Source organism: Drosophila persimilis, unplaced genomic scaffold, assembly GCF_003286085.1.
Source record: "Drosophila persimilis strain 14011-0111.01,24,50 unplaced genomic scaffold, DperRS2 tig00000000-arrow-pilon, whole genome shotgun sequence".
Taxonomy (NCBI): Eukaryota; Metazoa; Arthropoda; class Insecta; order Diptera; family Drosophilidae; genus Drosophila; species Drosophila persimilis.
In genome coordinates, this window is record NW_020825288.1 from 13,629,342 (window position 1) to 13,644,770 (window position 15,429).

Here is a 15,429-nt window from a genome sequence, read left to right on the forward strand (position 1 = left end):
TTATCAGCAATGCCAAACGCGAAACCACCCAACGAACCAACCCACCCAATCACTGACCCATCCACAATCCACACACACACACTCCCCACAGCTCCACAGCCCCACCTCACCGCCTCTATCAAATACCCCTCTCCGCTCCTGACAGACCGCTCTCTGATCAGCTTTCGTCGAAGAATGTACAAAAGGCATCAAATTTAAATTCCAAATGTATAAAATAGGTAAACTATGGCTTTTATTTCTTGATATCTACTGTACTACTACATATATGTACATTAGTATGTGTGTGTGTTTGTACAAAAAACGTGAAGAGTGAGCGGCAAAAAAAATAAAATAAAATAAAATAAAAGGCGGTTGGGTTGTTTTGTGTTGTGTGTGAGTGGAACGTAAGTGGGAGCACCGTGTGGAACTTGAATGGCCAGCAACGGAGAGCAAAGCTTGTTCTCTCTCGCTCTCTCTCTTTTCCGATTGTTGCTTTGCTTCGTTTCCTATACGAACGACGTAATACAAGCACATACACACGCACACCAGAACGACCGCCTTTTTGCGCCACGAAACGAATGAACGATTGAACGACTGAAACGACGAATCAGTGTTCACAGTCGGCATCCAACTTTCCAACTAGAAGCAGCAGCGTTAACGATAGTCTTTGCGCGGTTAAAAGCCACGAGGTCGTTCATTTAAACACTACTTAACCAAAACTTACCCCACCGTCCACCCACAAAAGCCACGACCGATCATGCGTTTGGCAAAAAAGAAAATAGAAAAAAAAGTGAAAGAATTGTGCGCCATCAGAAACATGTGAAAAAAGTGTCCAGACCAAAAAAAAACAAAATTCAAAAAACTAAAGCGTAAAAAGAACGCGTTCCGTAAAGCGTAGCGTAAAGCGAAATAACAGCAAAAAGAGAAAAGAGAGAGAGAGGGAGAGAGCAACAGCGTATATACGTAGTACGATGCTTGGATGATCTTCGTCTCGAAGAAGTCACGTTGTTGTATTTTTCTATATAAAACGTATGGCGGGTATATGCGATTTTTTATTTTTTTGGCTTTGGGGGAACAAATTTCAAATTTCAACACGCACACCATTTCGGCGGTGGTGGGGCTGTGTGTGTGTGTGTGTGTGTGCGCAAATTGGAGTAAACCTGAAACGTGTTTATATTAAAAATTTGTTTTATTCCCCTCCCATTTGAACTTTAAACAACATTTTCGGTTTTCATTGAATTCTCATACGAATTCCAATTAAACTGTTGTATGTGTGCGAGTGTGTGTGTGTGTGTGCGTCCAATTGGCATGAATTGATGACGTGACGCGATCATGATCCAAACGCACTCTCTTTGAGTGCTTCTCTTTCAGCCTCTCTCTTATCGTTTCGCGTGTGTGTTCCTTTGTGTGTGCTTTTCTCTTCTTTGTTGTACTTTGCTGCTCTCTAGTATTGTTTTTATTTATTTCTCTTGAATTTGATTGTAATTTTCAAGTATTTTTGTAAATACAGCTTAAGCAAAACCGCCGCCCAACAAAATACCCAAAACTGAGCAAAAAGTTATGCCTATTCAAAACCTGTAGGGATCTGATAATAATCCATATAAAAAGTCAAGAAAGCACAAGTTTTGCTCAAAACAACAACCTCATCAACTATAACCAGAAATACCCCATAAAAAACCCCATTAAAAGTGCAAAAATACAAAGTAAAACAGTGCCAATTAACAGAAACTAAAAAACATAAATAAATCGTCATCGGCAGCAGACATAATAACTATTATCTACAAAATATCACAGTCAACAAGGAGCAACAGTTTGCTGAATAATTTCCACAACCATTTGGCACTTTTTTGGCGGGTAAATAACTAAAACTATAACTAGAACTCGAACTACACAAATGTACATAATTCCGAGTAGAAAAATATATTTTGTATCAATAATATTTATTCTATACATGGAGCAGAGCTTTGGAACTGCTGCAGATCTATAGTTTCTAAGAGAGGGGTCTTCTTTTAAAATGTAGAGCCTTGACACTTTCCTTCTAGGAATGGGTTTTTACTAGAATTGGTTGCCAATTATATTGTATTGTCTTTGATAAATGGTACTAGTGGATAGATGTTCTATGAATTATTTCGGTTGGGTTGGGTTCTACTTTGGGAATTTTTCCGCTCTTACCAGTAATATTTCAGCAAGGAACGATAATTTTTCTTTCCTAAAATTCCTCCAAAATTTTTGAAGCAAAACCGTGTTTCGCCTTTTCAAGATCAATAAGAAAGTGAGTTTCATTTAAATGATGAAAAGCAAAGTCACGTTCGACTGGCATTCTATGGCACTCGTGCGGGATTTTATTAGTTTGGTTTTTGTGTTCATTTTATTCGACTGTTTAGTGTTGAGAGAAGGGAACCTGGGCGGATCGGTGGGGAGATCTTAATTAGAGCACTGCTGATAATGGCTCTAAAAATAGAAACTTCAGCGCCACACACCATCCACTGATAGCGCACTGGAGCCCCCGATCCCCAAACCCCAAACCCCGAGCCACGAGCCCCGCGCCCCTGCCCCGAGTGTCGTGTGTCACGCTTGTACATACATACTCGTAGTTTGCTTTTGCTGTTTATGTTTCCCCGATTTCCCCCCGATTTTCGATTCGCTTGCAACGAGTACGACTAAAGTACTAGCATGTTTCCTTATTTTTAAACCACATTTTGGGCACATTATTGACATTGAAATGCGATTAGGTTTCATTTTAATAAATGGGTTGAATACGCCACTCGGTTTGCCTGTCAAAAAGAGTTCTTTATGATAAGGGTTTCTTTTTTGTATCGCGGTACGGTGCCAAGGTACAGAAGCTGATGGCCCACAGTGGGTCTCTGTGTGGCTGTTATCATATCTTGAGTGTTTGCTGGCCAAAACGGTAGAACGTGCCGCACTGATAAGGTTTGTGGAAAATGTGCTAAAGTTTGTTGAAAACTGTTGCAATTAGAAGATGGAAGAAAGTAGGGAAGGGAAGAAGAAAGGAGTGAGAGGAAGGGGGATGAATGAAAGATTACTCCTTTGCTGCACATCTCTTAAAAGAATGATGGAATATTTATCAATGAAATGTGCCAAAGAATCGATGATGGTTTAGTGTCAATTAACGATGTCATGAAAATAAATACCAAATCGAACCAAATATCATTTTCAAGTGGAACTAAAGATGCATGAAATAACCACCGATCCACATCACACACACTATCGAATCCGCATTCAGTTGCTACCTCAAGATCATCCTCAATTGCGATGATTAACTGGAAAGAGGATGATCACATCACAAGTTTTCCATCCATCCATCAAACCGTCGATCGATCCACTGGTGCGCTTCGGAATCGTTTTGCTCTTTAATTATTTTAATGAATTCTACAAACATTGCACGCGCTCTTTTGCCTACTTCCTACATTTGCATTCGCCGCTGCTGCTGCTGCTGCTGTGCTGCCGCTGCTTTCCTCCTTCGGCGACTGTGAACTATTGCACATTGCCTTTGTGCCGTCGCCGCCGCCGCCGCACACTCTGGTGCTCCCCGCTCTTGGTTCTCCCTTGAACCGCTCTCTTTCCTAGCGCGTGTTTCTCTCCCAAGCCGCCACGTGTGTGTGTCAGGGGAGGGGGGGAAGGAAGAGATAGAGAGCGGGATGGAAAGAAAGGGGCCAGAGGCTCTGGGCTGGGCTGTTAGCTAACTGCACTTTCAATAAGCTTTTATTTGAATAAGCTTCCGCGATAATTGACTTAATAAATTATTAAATATTAACAGCGTAGAAAAAACCAGAATGCAGTGGGAATGCAGGCACTTGTCGCGGAGAGGCGAGTGCTCCCAGCTGCTGGAATGAAAAGTAATGAGAAAATTATGGAAAGCATTTCCCTCTTGCCCTTTTACACGTGCTGTCCCCCACCTCTATCTACTACGCAGAAAGAAATTGCAAACAAAATTAGAAGGAAAGTGGAATGCAGATACAGATGGAAATTGTGGCATAAATAGATTTTGTTGACCAAGGTTTAGGTTTTTGGCATTGTCAAGGGGTTAAAGCCGTATAGCTTGGGGCAGAGATAGGAGCAAACGATAGGAGAGAGAGAGAGAGCGAGAGATAAGCGCAAGCCACAAAGGGACACAGAGAGGGACAGCAGCATACCATAGCAACAGTTATAATGTGCATAAAAATATGATGTGCATTTTGCTGTTGCTATTCCTCTTTATCTTTGCTTTTATCTGCCGCTCTCTCGTTGCTGTTTTTGATAAGAAACGCACAGAGAGAGAGAGGAAGAGAGTGGTAAAAGGGGAAGGATTACACGAATATAATTCAAACGTTTCGATACGCTGGAAAGTAAATCCATGGAAGAATCCGTGGAATTTGAAATCCATTTAGGATTCAGGGGAACATGGAATTCATTGAAGAATCCAGTGGAATAAGATCCTGTAAAAGTAGAACCTAGTTTTGTATGTTATATTTTTAGGACTAAAAATATTTCGAATGGATTGTATTCTTAAGACGACCTCATTCCGAAACTTTAAAGATAATTCAAACAACTTTAAAGTTCTTAAACCCCGTCTTCCATATCATTTTCTCGAAAAGAGTGTAAGAATGCAATCCAATTTCAAGCTCTTTATCAGCAGGTTAGCTTTTGCTCGGAATATACCTAAAATACTTAAAAACCAAAGGTCGTTCCGGCGTTATGGAGGGTGACAAACCGCATACTGACACACAGACATGCAACACACATGCACAGACGAGTAGAGTATAGCGGACAAGTGACTTCGATGTGGCCTCGTCATCGACATCATCATTATTATCATTATCATTATGATCCCCCACATTGTAGGGTCGCGAGGTGCTTGGGTTTTGGGCTCTGGGCTTGGGCTGGGGCTGGGGATTGATGTCGTCGTCGTCGTCGGCTCATTAGGCAGAGGGCCGACCAGACCAGATCAGTGCAGACCATACCAGTTGTTGCTCTGTGTATTGTATCTTCGATGCCGCTGCTGTCCGATCGACCAGCTGTCAGTTTTGCCTTTTTTTTTCTCTCTGTTTTAGGTTTCTTTTTTTATGCTGGATTTTTTCTTTTTTTAGTTATTGGCTGGTGAGAGACCTTCTCTCGAGAGTTGACTTACTTTGCTTTATAATCCTGTTTGACGGGTTACGGCTGCTGTGGCTGCTGCTGCTGGGGAGTAGATCTCTTTTACTTCCACATTGCTGAACCAGGTCTTATGTGAGAGGGGCAAGAGCCAGGCCAGGCCAGGCCTGGTCAGGGGACAGGCATAGTAGGCATACCAGTAAGAGTTTCCATGCATACGAATATAATCACATGGTTTTGAGGGGCAGAGCCTCGCATCTGGCAGATAGTTTTGTGATCCCGGTTCGTGATCTTTCGGTGTCCCCTTAAAATGATAAGCAGAGTGACAGCAGCAGCAGTGGCGGAGCTGTCAAGGGAGGGTCAAGAAATGCCGCAGGGCCTGCCATGGTGGCGGGTCACCATTGTGACCTTTCAGTTTTTAATCCTTCCTAACGTTATGCTGGGATCGTTTGATGTTAAATATAGAGAAAAGGATATACATACGTCATAATTTTTCTGGATTAACCTCAAGCTCAGAATGAAGTTCTACCATTGTCGGGGTCACCAATTTGAGGATAACTTCATATTTTGTACTTCCTTAGACATTGAATGCATTTTGCATTTAAGAATCCTTTGACAAAAATATTATAGGTCACCATTTTTTGAAACCCTTTTCGGGGTCACCATTTGATATAGGCCATATATTCTCTGGACTTTCCGTTTACTTACCCAATACAAAATTTCCTTTGCATTCTTTTGATGTTTAATTTTCTGGGTCATCGTTTTATAGACTCATCATTTTGGGTCACCATTTGGTTGTGGCCTTTAACTTTGCATTCTTTCTTTTAATGTTTAACCCGATAATCTGTGGATTAGCCTAGATTAGAGTTAATTTGTTTAATTTGCTTTCTATTTATAGCTAGAAAACTATGATTTGACCTACTTTTCACTGATTATGATTATAATGGCCTCCGCCCCAATCATCACTCCCTTAATGTGTTGCCTACGCCCCTGACTCCTACAACTTCGTGGCTTATCATTTGATCTCCACGAAGAGGGCAAGTTTCGTCTCGGGTCTTGGGAGCAGATGTTCTCAAAGTCAAGAGATTCTTTTTTGGTAGAACTGTAGGCGCAGCGCTGATAGCGGAACCAATACATATAGAATATTATGTTGTGTGTATGTGGGATCAAACGGAACAAATGAGAAAAGCTTGTGCGGAAAGCAGAACAGAGGAGAGCCGAAAAGAGAGAACTATTAAAGGAATTACGTAACAAGTGTTCGGTTTATTTTTGTTTTGTTCTCGCTCTGTTGTTTTTCTTTTCTTTCTTTTCGTTTCGTTTTCTTTTCTTTCCTACTTTTTGTTCTTATTCTCATTCAGATTCTGTTTTTATTTTCATTATATCTTTTTTTTATTGCCATCTTTATTTAGTTTGCTTTTGGGTGATTTTCTTTTTTTATTTTTATTATTATTTAAGATCTGTTTTTACCTTTCGTTGTCTGTTATGTCTCTATATACGATGCGTAGTATATTGTTTGTATGTGTAGTGGTGGGTTGTAGAAATTTTCAACTTGTTGCGTGCCCCATTTACCATAACAATTGCCACACCTCCTTAGAAATTTGAAAACCAAAAGAGACAGCCCGAGTCATTTCCCTAATGAGGCGCTTGTCAAATGAAATTTTCGTACGTTTCGTGCTGTCCGTGACATTGAAATACTTTGCCTCTCTCCCGGCACAACTGTTCTCTGCAAATTCCCCCATACAAATATTTTGTAATATACGAGAAGGAATAGATCTCGTACAAGACTATTTTCAAGGCTAATTTTTCCAACCGACACACCCACGCCGAGTGGAATGAATCATTTGATTTGTGAATATCTTTTAAAGATTACATATGGTTTATAGTTTGGTTTCTATATCGTGGGTTATGTCCGTCTGGCCAGCGGTTGTTTAGAAGTTTATGTACCTACCATATACTCGTATTTGCGATCATTAACATAATCTCTCACATGTTTATTCGAGAGTTGTTTTCCATTGATCTTCTAATTATCGGATCGGGGAAAAACACCTACGCAAATATGCGTCAGTCGAATGTTTTGCCTCTAATCTGATGTAATAAATGATATATGGAATACCCCATCTCTTAATCTTAATCTAAATCTCTCTCTTAAGTGGCTTCTCTTTTCATATCAAACGATGGGGCAAAAAACAAGAATCCACTTCCCAATCCACTATTTTCCCATCGATACGACGAATGAAGCTTTGTTTTTTCTTACATTTTGTTTTGATGTTATTGTTATTCTGTTCTGTTTTGTTTTGTTTTCTATAATATTATCAACTTCTATTGCATAGTATTCAATATATTCGCATTCGCAGTCGCATTTGGGGGACGTCTGTGCGACGCAATTTGCGCTTGGCCGAAAATAAAATTCACTCGAAGATTATATTTAACAGCCAAATATGCAAATAGCAGCAAATGCTCGTCTTAATTTACTTGAATTAGTTGGCAGCAATTAGAATTTTACACTCCCCCGAAATGGGTTATTTTTAGATGGGGAAACGCACTCTACGTCGCATTTGATACCCAGTAAAAGGGGGGTAAAATTGGTTTGTTGTTGTTCGGGAATCATATGTGATCTGAAAGATGATCTCTATCAAGGCTTCAATTAGAGGATTCTGGGAGGGCTGGAGAGAGATTTTTCAACATACGATAAAGGTGCAGCCCAATAGAAATGAATGCTGTGATACAGAAAGATATAATAACAAATGGTATGATGTGGAAAGGTATGACAAGAAATCGTACATTGAAAGTGGAAATCCATGAATATAAGGAAGTATACAGAAGAGTATCGAGAAATCAGAGTAATTCTTCTAATGAAGGGAGTAGAAGCGATGTTTTTTTTTTTTAGCAGTTATAAGAGAATCCATATAGCCAAGATCATGATTGAACTATGGTAGCATAGTAAATAGGTAGCATGTAAATAAAATATTCATAAATAAGGCTATAATATATGTATGTGGGATGTATTTACATATTTGGTTTAATCAGGGAGCGCTAAGAATTGCGCAAGTTTTATACTTAGGCCCCTTGCAGAGCATACCACGAATTAACCCTAACAATAGAGAAAGTAAAAAAATGACCCTCCGAAGGTAGCCAAAGGTGTGTGTGAACCGAAAGCATTAACCGAATCGTTGCTCGAAAAGGTGCTTCGTTTCCTCTCTCTCTTTCTCTCTGTCGTTGAAATATTGAGTAGAGAGTATATGCCATTCGATCATAGCTTCTGCTGTACTTTGATGTGTGTTTTGTGCTTTCTGTGTTCCCCCTCTCTCCCGCTCTTTCTCTTTCTTTCTTTTTTTGACAGCCTCTCAAAGTATTTCTGCTTTGATTTTTGTTTCTGTTACTCGCGTGGTGTTTTGCAGTTGTAGTTTTGTAGTAGTGGCTTAGGTCAGGTTGTTGGAATGTTTCTCTACCTTTTTCTGTTTCCAATTCGTTTTTTTTTTTTGCTTTTGCTTTGGGTTGGGGTTGGGGTGGGGGCACCATTATTTGCGGCCATAAACCTTTCGCTGGAAAGATATTATATAATGACAAAAACAACGACGACGGCGCGCGACCTTATCTAAATAATTACGTTATTTAAATACGCACACAACCCCATGCATATAAGTAGATAGTACATAATTTTATGGGTTTTTGGCAAAGTCTAAGGTTTGAGACGGCAGGCAGCAGCCCAGAGATGATTTCTTGGAACAAAAATCGTTCGTTGTTCAGGTAGGCCGAACGCCACGAATGATTTTTAGGTACAACGAAAGAAAAAAAAGATCCCGAATGAATGAACTTCCGTGTTCTCAAGGCAAACGCTTCGGCCCCCGCCCGCCCCCGCCCCTTCTCTTTCGCACACTCTCTGCTCGTATCTACCTCTCTTCCTCTCTATTTATGTGTGTCGTTCAATGAACAAAAATATATGCGAATCTACGCACACGCAGATATGATTGAGTGCCGTGTGTGCGTGTGTTTAATTGAGTTACGCGCCTTTACACACACACACACTTTTCAATTTGTTTACAATATCACAATGAAGAGAGGGAGAGAGGAGTGAAGAGCAGTGCGTGCGTGTGTGTGCTCTTTACTTCGATTGAGCTTTTCGGCTCTCTTAGGCTAGAAGAGCGACTAGCGGGTTAAGCTTTGAAAGGTTTGACGTGAACATTCAAAGGGAATAATGCTATATTCTTGTATAAGAAAAAAGCTTGCACTCAAGTTTGATCGTTTTATGATATCTCCTTTAAATATCAGCTCTTGTGCAGTTGTTGGGTAATGCACAAGTCAGATTTTTCAAGTGTATTACTTTCTTTTGGTTAAAATTGCAACAGACAGAGTCCCCATTCCCTATCAAGGTTCCCGTCCGATGCTCGTCAGGCTTCAATAACTTATCAGCAGTAGTCTCCCGGTCTGTCCGCCCATTCCAGACAGTGTCAATAGACCTTTTACGAGAGTATATACACAAAAAGATTGTCTCTTCAGATCACACAAATATATATAGAGAGAAAGATAGACATGTTTGGACTTTTATTTTGATTACCCACCAAAATATATGTATACTATCAACAATTATACGGTCTCGGACATTGATAACTGTCGGTGGTCGCGTCGCCAGACTTTGAGACTAATTGAAATCGTTTCTATTCTCCGTTCTCATTCGTTCTGGTCAGTTCTGTGTGCTAAATTTAGTCATTCAAAGCATTCATAGATTTTATTAAAATTAATTGATTTTCATTCCACATTTCAAGCAGCCTCAAACAACGCGTACGTGTGTACGGAATAATATTGAAAATCATAGAAAATATGTGTGGCATTTTGAGAACAAGATCATAACCTACATTATCATCGCATCGTATCGCTCATTGCCGTTCGCTTGCTGTTTCTTCTCTCCCTCTCTCTCTCTTCTTTAACTTGGTGCCTGATAAGACGCTCTCTTCATTTCTTACTCTCTCTCTTTAACTAGTGTTCTCTCTTTATTTCTTTGTTATTACATTCTATGGATTATTATTTACGATTATCTCACCCAAAAATACCTATTGAGTCGAGTAATTCGTCTGTTTTTAGCGGTAGATTGGAATATCCCACAATAATCTTAAAAGATGTACTATTTTTAGTCAAAAGTTTAGGGAAAACCCTAAACGTCAGTTGCCTTAACGATTTGAAGGCACTCGAGATTTTGTATTTTTTGTAATCGTTTTCCGCACGGAAACAATCAGAATACAATTTCCCAATGAAATGATAAAACGATCACTGAATGATGTTGCACAAAGATACGTGTATTACAATGACTAGACACGAATTCAAGGTTGAATCTTCTCTTTCTTCTCTTCTTTCCAGTGACCAAAAGCACATCTTGAAGCGAAAGCTTTGCGTGTGTGTGTGTGTGTTTTTTTTCGGGCTGGCGAGGAGTGCTTGAAAAATCTGCAAAGCTGCAACTCCACAACGAACAGTGGTACCACCCAATGATGGACAGCTTCGCGCAGGACTGGCCAACGCTGACCCACACAGACAATGGCCTGGCCATGGACCAGCTGAGCGGGGTGGTGGGTGGCGGCGACCTGCCCGGCGACGTGGGCTTCGAGCCACAGACACGTGCCAGATCCAACACATGGCCCTGTCCACGGCCCGAGAACTTTGTGGAGCAGGCCGACGAATTGGACAGTACAAAGGCCAGCAATCAGCAATTGGCAGCAGGAGGTAGGCATTTGTATCTTCTGTGTCCGTATCTGTGTAACTAACGCATTTGTATCCTTCTATCCACAAAGACTCACAGCAGGCTATACAGAATGCGAATGCAGCCAAAAAGAATTCATCGCGTCGCAATGCATGGGGAAACCTATCCTATGCGGATCTCATCACGCATGCCATTGGCTCCGCCACCGATAAGCGTTTGACCCTCAGTCAGATCTACGAGTGGATGGTCCAGAATGTGCCATACTTTAAGGATAAAGGCGATTCGAATAGCAGTGCCGGATGGAAGGTAAGGATTGTAAAAACACTTTTCAAGAATTTTATCTGCTATATTCTACGCTGTTTTGGGAGATAACATTTCCAAATGGACATTATTTGTCATCTGAAATGGTTACAGCTTCCTTTTGAAACATATATGGGTGGAAATCCTATCCCTACCGCTTTCTGCAATCTTCTGAAACCATCTTGATCGATTCAGACTCACTGGGAGAGAGAAGGGAGCATCGATTGCTACTGAGAATTTGTTTTGTAAGAACTTTTTGAAGATATTACGAGTGTTTTCCACCTGACCAAGGGCATTGAGAGATTAATTATGGAAGTGGAATTATATTATCAGATATTCTCAGAATAAAATTGTCATCTATTATATTTGATAAGTGTTACCACATAAATCCCTTTCTTCTGGCCTTCTGTCCTTCGCTGATTTACATTCGGAGGAGGTGCTCTAAAAGTTTCGTTTCCACTTTCTCTGGACACTTTATTACAAAATTTACTCCACTTAAGCGGTCTACCAGGTCTTCAGCTTCATCTTTTACTTCCACTTCCACTTCCAGTTTTCTTTTTCGTTTTTTCTCTTTTTTTTTTTTTGAGAGCTTTCTGCTCTGTACTATTGTATTTTGCTCTGTGTCATAATGGCTTGCTCTTTTGGCTTTCAAATAACAATTTCATTCGCATTTCGAGCAACAAACACGGGCCGTAAAACGGTCAAGTTCATGGCCAAAGTCTATAAAATGGAGAAGAGAGAGAAGGAGATAGGGAACAGAGGGAGAAAGTGAGACGAAGTGAAGTCTTTGTTTGGCTTATATATTTTTTTTTTGTAGCTTTGTTTTCTTCCACATTTTGTATGCATTTTTGTTGTATCCAAAAATTATTTCATATTTCTCTTTCTCGCTGTCCACTTTCCCTCTCCTTTTCGCAAATCTTGTACTCCTTTCTCTCCTCTGTTTTCGGTTTGGAACTCTGTCTTTTTTCTTTTCTTTGATTTCTTGTATCTTTTATTTACATTTTGTTTGCACTCATTCATAAGTAAATAAATAGAAGAGTGTACACTCGTTTATGCATTCAAAACATTCACACACACACACACACACACACTCGAAACACTCATCCATAAACATGGATAAATGCGTACTACCTCACGCTTCATTTTCATTCATACTCAGAGACCGGTCCGCCGGGCCAGTGCCCCTCCAAAGACAATCCGAGACAGAGTGTCCGATCCACTCAACTCTGACCCCAAGCCTCTTGTGGCTCATGTCTCAACAGTTGCGTATTCATTTGCTTAGGAATGATAGAACTTTACGTTCAATTGGGATCAGGGTTGCAATTGTCGGTTGGACGTCTGTTATCGGTTAATCGTTTGTTAATTAATGTAATCGGTATGCGGGATAAGAGCTTTATGATTGTTATTCGTCTCTGTAATCAGTCTATAGATAATCGTTGATAAAAACTCTATAGATTGCTTTTCCAAACCACTTCCAGTCCATGGATCTCAACTATTTTGATATTATTTGTTTGCGAAGAATTATAAGAATAGAAGAGAATGGTAGAAATTGAGTAAATATCGAAAGCTGATAATCACTGATGATAGCATATACATACAACATTTCTAGAAGTAAGGTTTCAAAACCGAATCATCACCATTTTATAGAAGCTGTGGAATCTCTAGCTTTAATTAGGGCGCATCCCATCACATGATTACTATCTTATCCAAAAACCTCCCCCTAATATTAATAATTGTTTCCATTTTGAAATTATAACAAAAATCTATACAACATTTTTTTTGATTTCTGTTTAATATTTCGTGGTAAATCTTTTCGTTTTCATGGCATGGTTTTTGTTGTTGTTGTTGTTGTTGGTGTATTTCCCACTGATAACATACGCTTACATAGCCAAAAGTATCTGTGTGTGTGTGTGTTAATAATGTAGATTTTTTGCAATGTTATCAATAATTGCCACAAGTTCATTGACATCCTGCACAGTCTGCCATCTTTTCGTATATTTTGTTTGTGGACTTAAGAATTAGAGGATGTCCATCACGAAAATCTCTACTGATAGATAATTTTATGGAGGGGATTTTTGTTTGCTTGGACTTTTTAGAGCTTCGATTTTAGTGATGACTAAAACGCACTCGTTCCTGCAGGTCATGCAGCAGCGCCCCTCGGTCTATGCTTCAATCTTTCGATGGACGAATCAGTCCGTACTCCCCATTGATCACGTGTTACTCATTTTGTCCATGGTGCTATTCAACCCTGATTCCCCCGAACCCCTTCCCCTTTGGATGGGTTCCTTCCGTTCATAAAAATCATTCGATCTACTCATATTTCTTCGTTGACTGCAGTGCGTCATTCACGTGATTGTTTTCTTTACCATTCATTTTTGCTGATATTTCATAACCCGCAACTAACCGAACCCCCCCCACCGAACCGCTCGCTGGCTTTTGGCACCTCGCGAGTGATAAAAAAAAAAAAAACAATTGAAGAATGCGCTGAAAATACGAAATCGAAGACGTAGTCCCTCCGAAAGCCCGATACCCGAACCTCCCAGACAGCGCGCTTCCAGAGAATTGTTTTTGACTTCTTTCTTTTCATTCTGTATTTTGTATTTTTTGTTTTGTTTTTTCGTGAGTTTCGTGAACTAATATTTTCATTATTTATATTAATGTGCGATGATGATTGTTTATAATTGTTTCGGTTGTTTGTCTTCGAGGGTTTCACGGAAGTAGTCGCTCGCATGGGCCCCCAGACGTACCCCTAACCCGAACTCGACGAGGTCCCCCCATTTTGGGTACTGTTCTGTTTTTGATTACGAGTTTATGGGCTGCGTTGCGGGAAATAACAATCGAAAACGTTGATAAAGAATTTCGTACTAATATTAGGAGTATTTACGCGTCGTAGAAATCCGCTTCGGTTGAACGGGGGAGAGAGGGGAGAGAGTTTCTGGGAAAAGAAAACTGCAATCGTTGCAGAGTTCTTTTTAGCGGAACTCCTCAAAGAATGCGAATACTCGTACATTCAAGCACTTCCAAAGAACTAAACACACACACAAATTCCCCTACAGACACATCCTCGAGTCTCTATTTATAGACAGTTTTCTTTGGATATTGAAAGGAAGAGTTTTAGAGGCAGTCTCCCTTTTTGCACATTCCTTCAAGAAATGTTTTGTGGACCTCTGCGGCTAATTTATGCAACACGTTGCCTGTTCTACCTGACACTTGCTTCCTCTGCATTTCGAAGCGAAAGGAGCTTCCTCTTCGAACACTCGTCGTAATAATAAAGAACGAAACGAGCGAAACACTCAAATGACATTTGTGGAATTTTAAATTCTTTTTTTTCTTGCCACTGCATTTCGAAGGCTTCTTCGGGATGGTGGACTGACTGACTGGTGGCTCGTGGCCACCACGTTTTGGCCTGTCTGCATCATCCACCCAGCCACCACCCAGCCACCACCCAGCCACCAGCCACCACCTCCTCCTCCTCCTCCTCCTCCTCCTCCTGCTCATCCTCTGTAGTTTTGGCCATTGAACCGGTGCCAAGTATTTCCCTCCTTCCTTGCCTCTGCTGCTCCTTTTATCAATTTATTTTTGTGTTTCTTTTTTGCGGTTTTATTTTTTTTTTTTTGAATCTTTTAATTGGCAGCGACCCGCAACGTGTTATAAATATTCTTCTTGGAGGCCCCGCAACATTTTCATGGTTTTTATTCCGTCATTTTTTTTCCATCTTTTTTTTCGTAATTATGTTTGGAAATTTCGTGTAATTTATGGATGCCTTCTTAGGTGGCATCACAGATATAGGAATTTATTTCCTGATTTTAGTGGCGAGGTGCGGGAAAGGTGAGGAATGTGGAGGAGGGTGGGGGTGTTGCCAGTGTGGGATGGATTGGGTTTGGGGGCTAAAAGATCAGATGGTGTTGAAGGATGTTTGAAAGATTTATATGCTCTTCTACTAGGGGGAAAAGAAAAGATGGAAGATTGAATGGAATACTAAGAAGAATTGGCAATGCCAATGTTTAAGACAAAACAGAAGAATTGGTGGAGGAAAACGCAACTAAGATGTGGAAAAAGAACGAGAAAGATTGTAGGGAAAGCTATAGAAATGGGGAAGAAAGAGCCAGAGAGAGAGGGATGGATAAATAATGATTTTTGGTGGAGATCTAAGGATTTGGAGGATTGGAGGATATTGGTTTTTAATTAAAATAATAAAAAATAGTCAGAAGAAGGTTGTTGCACGAACAAAAATTTTAGTATAAATATGCAGAATATCTGCTGATAAAAAACAGGGTTCTACATTTGGGGAAAATTAAATATTATCAGAGAAAAGTAGTACAAAAAGCAGAAAATCTCCCAATTTATTTATTTATTTTGTATTTAATTAA

The 15,429-nt window shown here is 40.1% G+C and overlaps 1 protein-coding gene across 3 annotated transcripts in view; it reads left to right on the forward strand.

Annotated features, from left to right (window-relative positions):
- The first annotated feature begins 599 nt into the window (after positions 1-599).
- The window catches only part of LOC6588468 (forkhead box protein O), a 37,527-nt gene continuing 22,697 nt past the window's right edge, over positions 600-15,429 (forward strand). For 2 of the 3 annotated variants that reach the window (XM_026994989.1, XM_026994996.1), the window contains exons 1-4: positions 600-668; positions 1,490-1,833; positions 10,423-10,782; positions 10,851-11,065. In XM_026994989.1, the coding sequence (XP_026850790.1) occupies positions 10,548-10,782; positions 10,851-11,065 (450 nt within the window). In that variant the 5' untranslated portion in view covers positions 600-668; positions 1,490-1,833; positions 10,423-10,547. Of the gene's footprint in view, positions 879-1,489; positions 1,834-10,422; positions 10,783-10,850; positions 11,066-15,429 lie in introns of all 3 variants that reach the window. The other variant, XM_026994992.1, reaches the window with a different exon arrangement.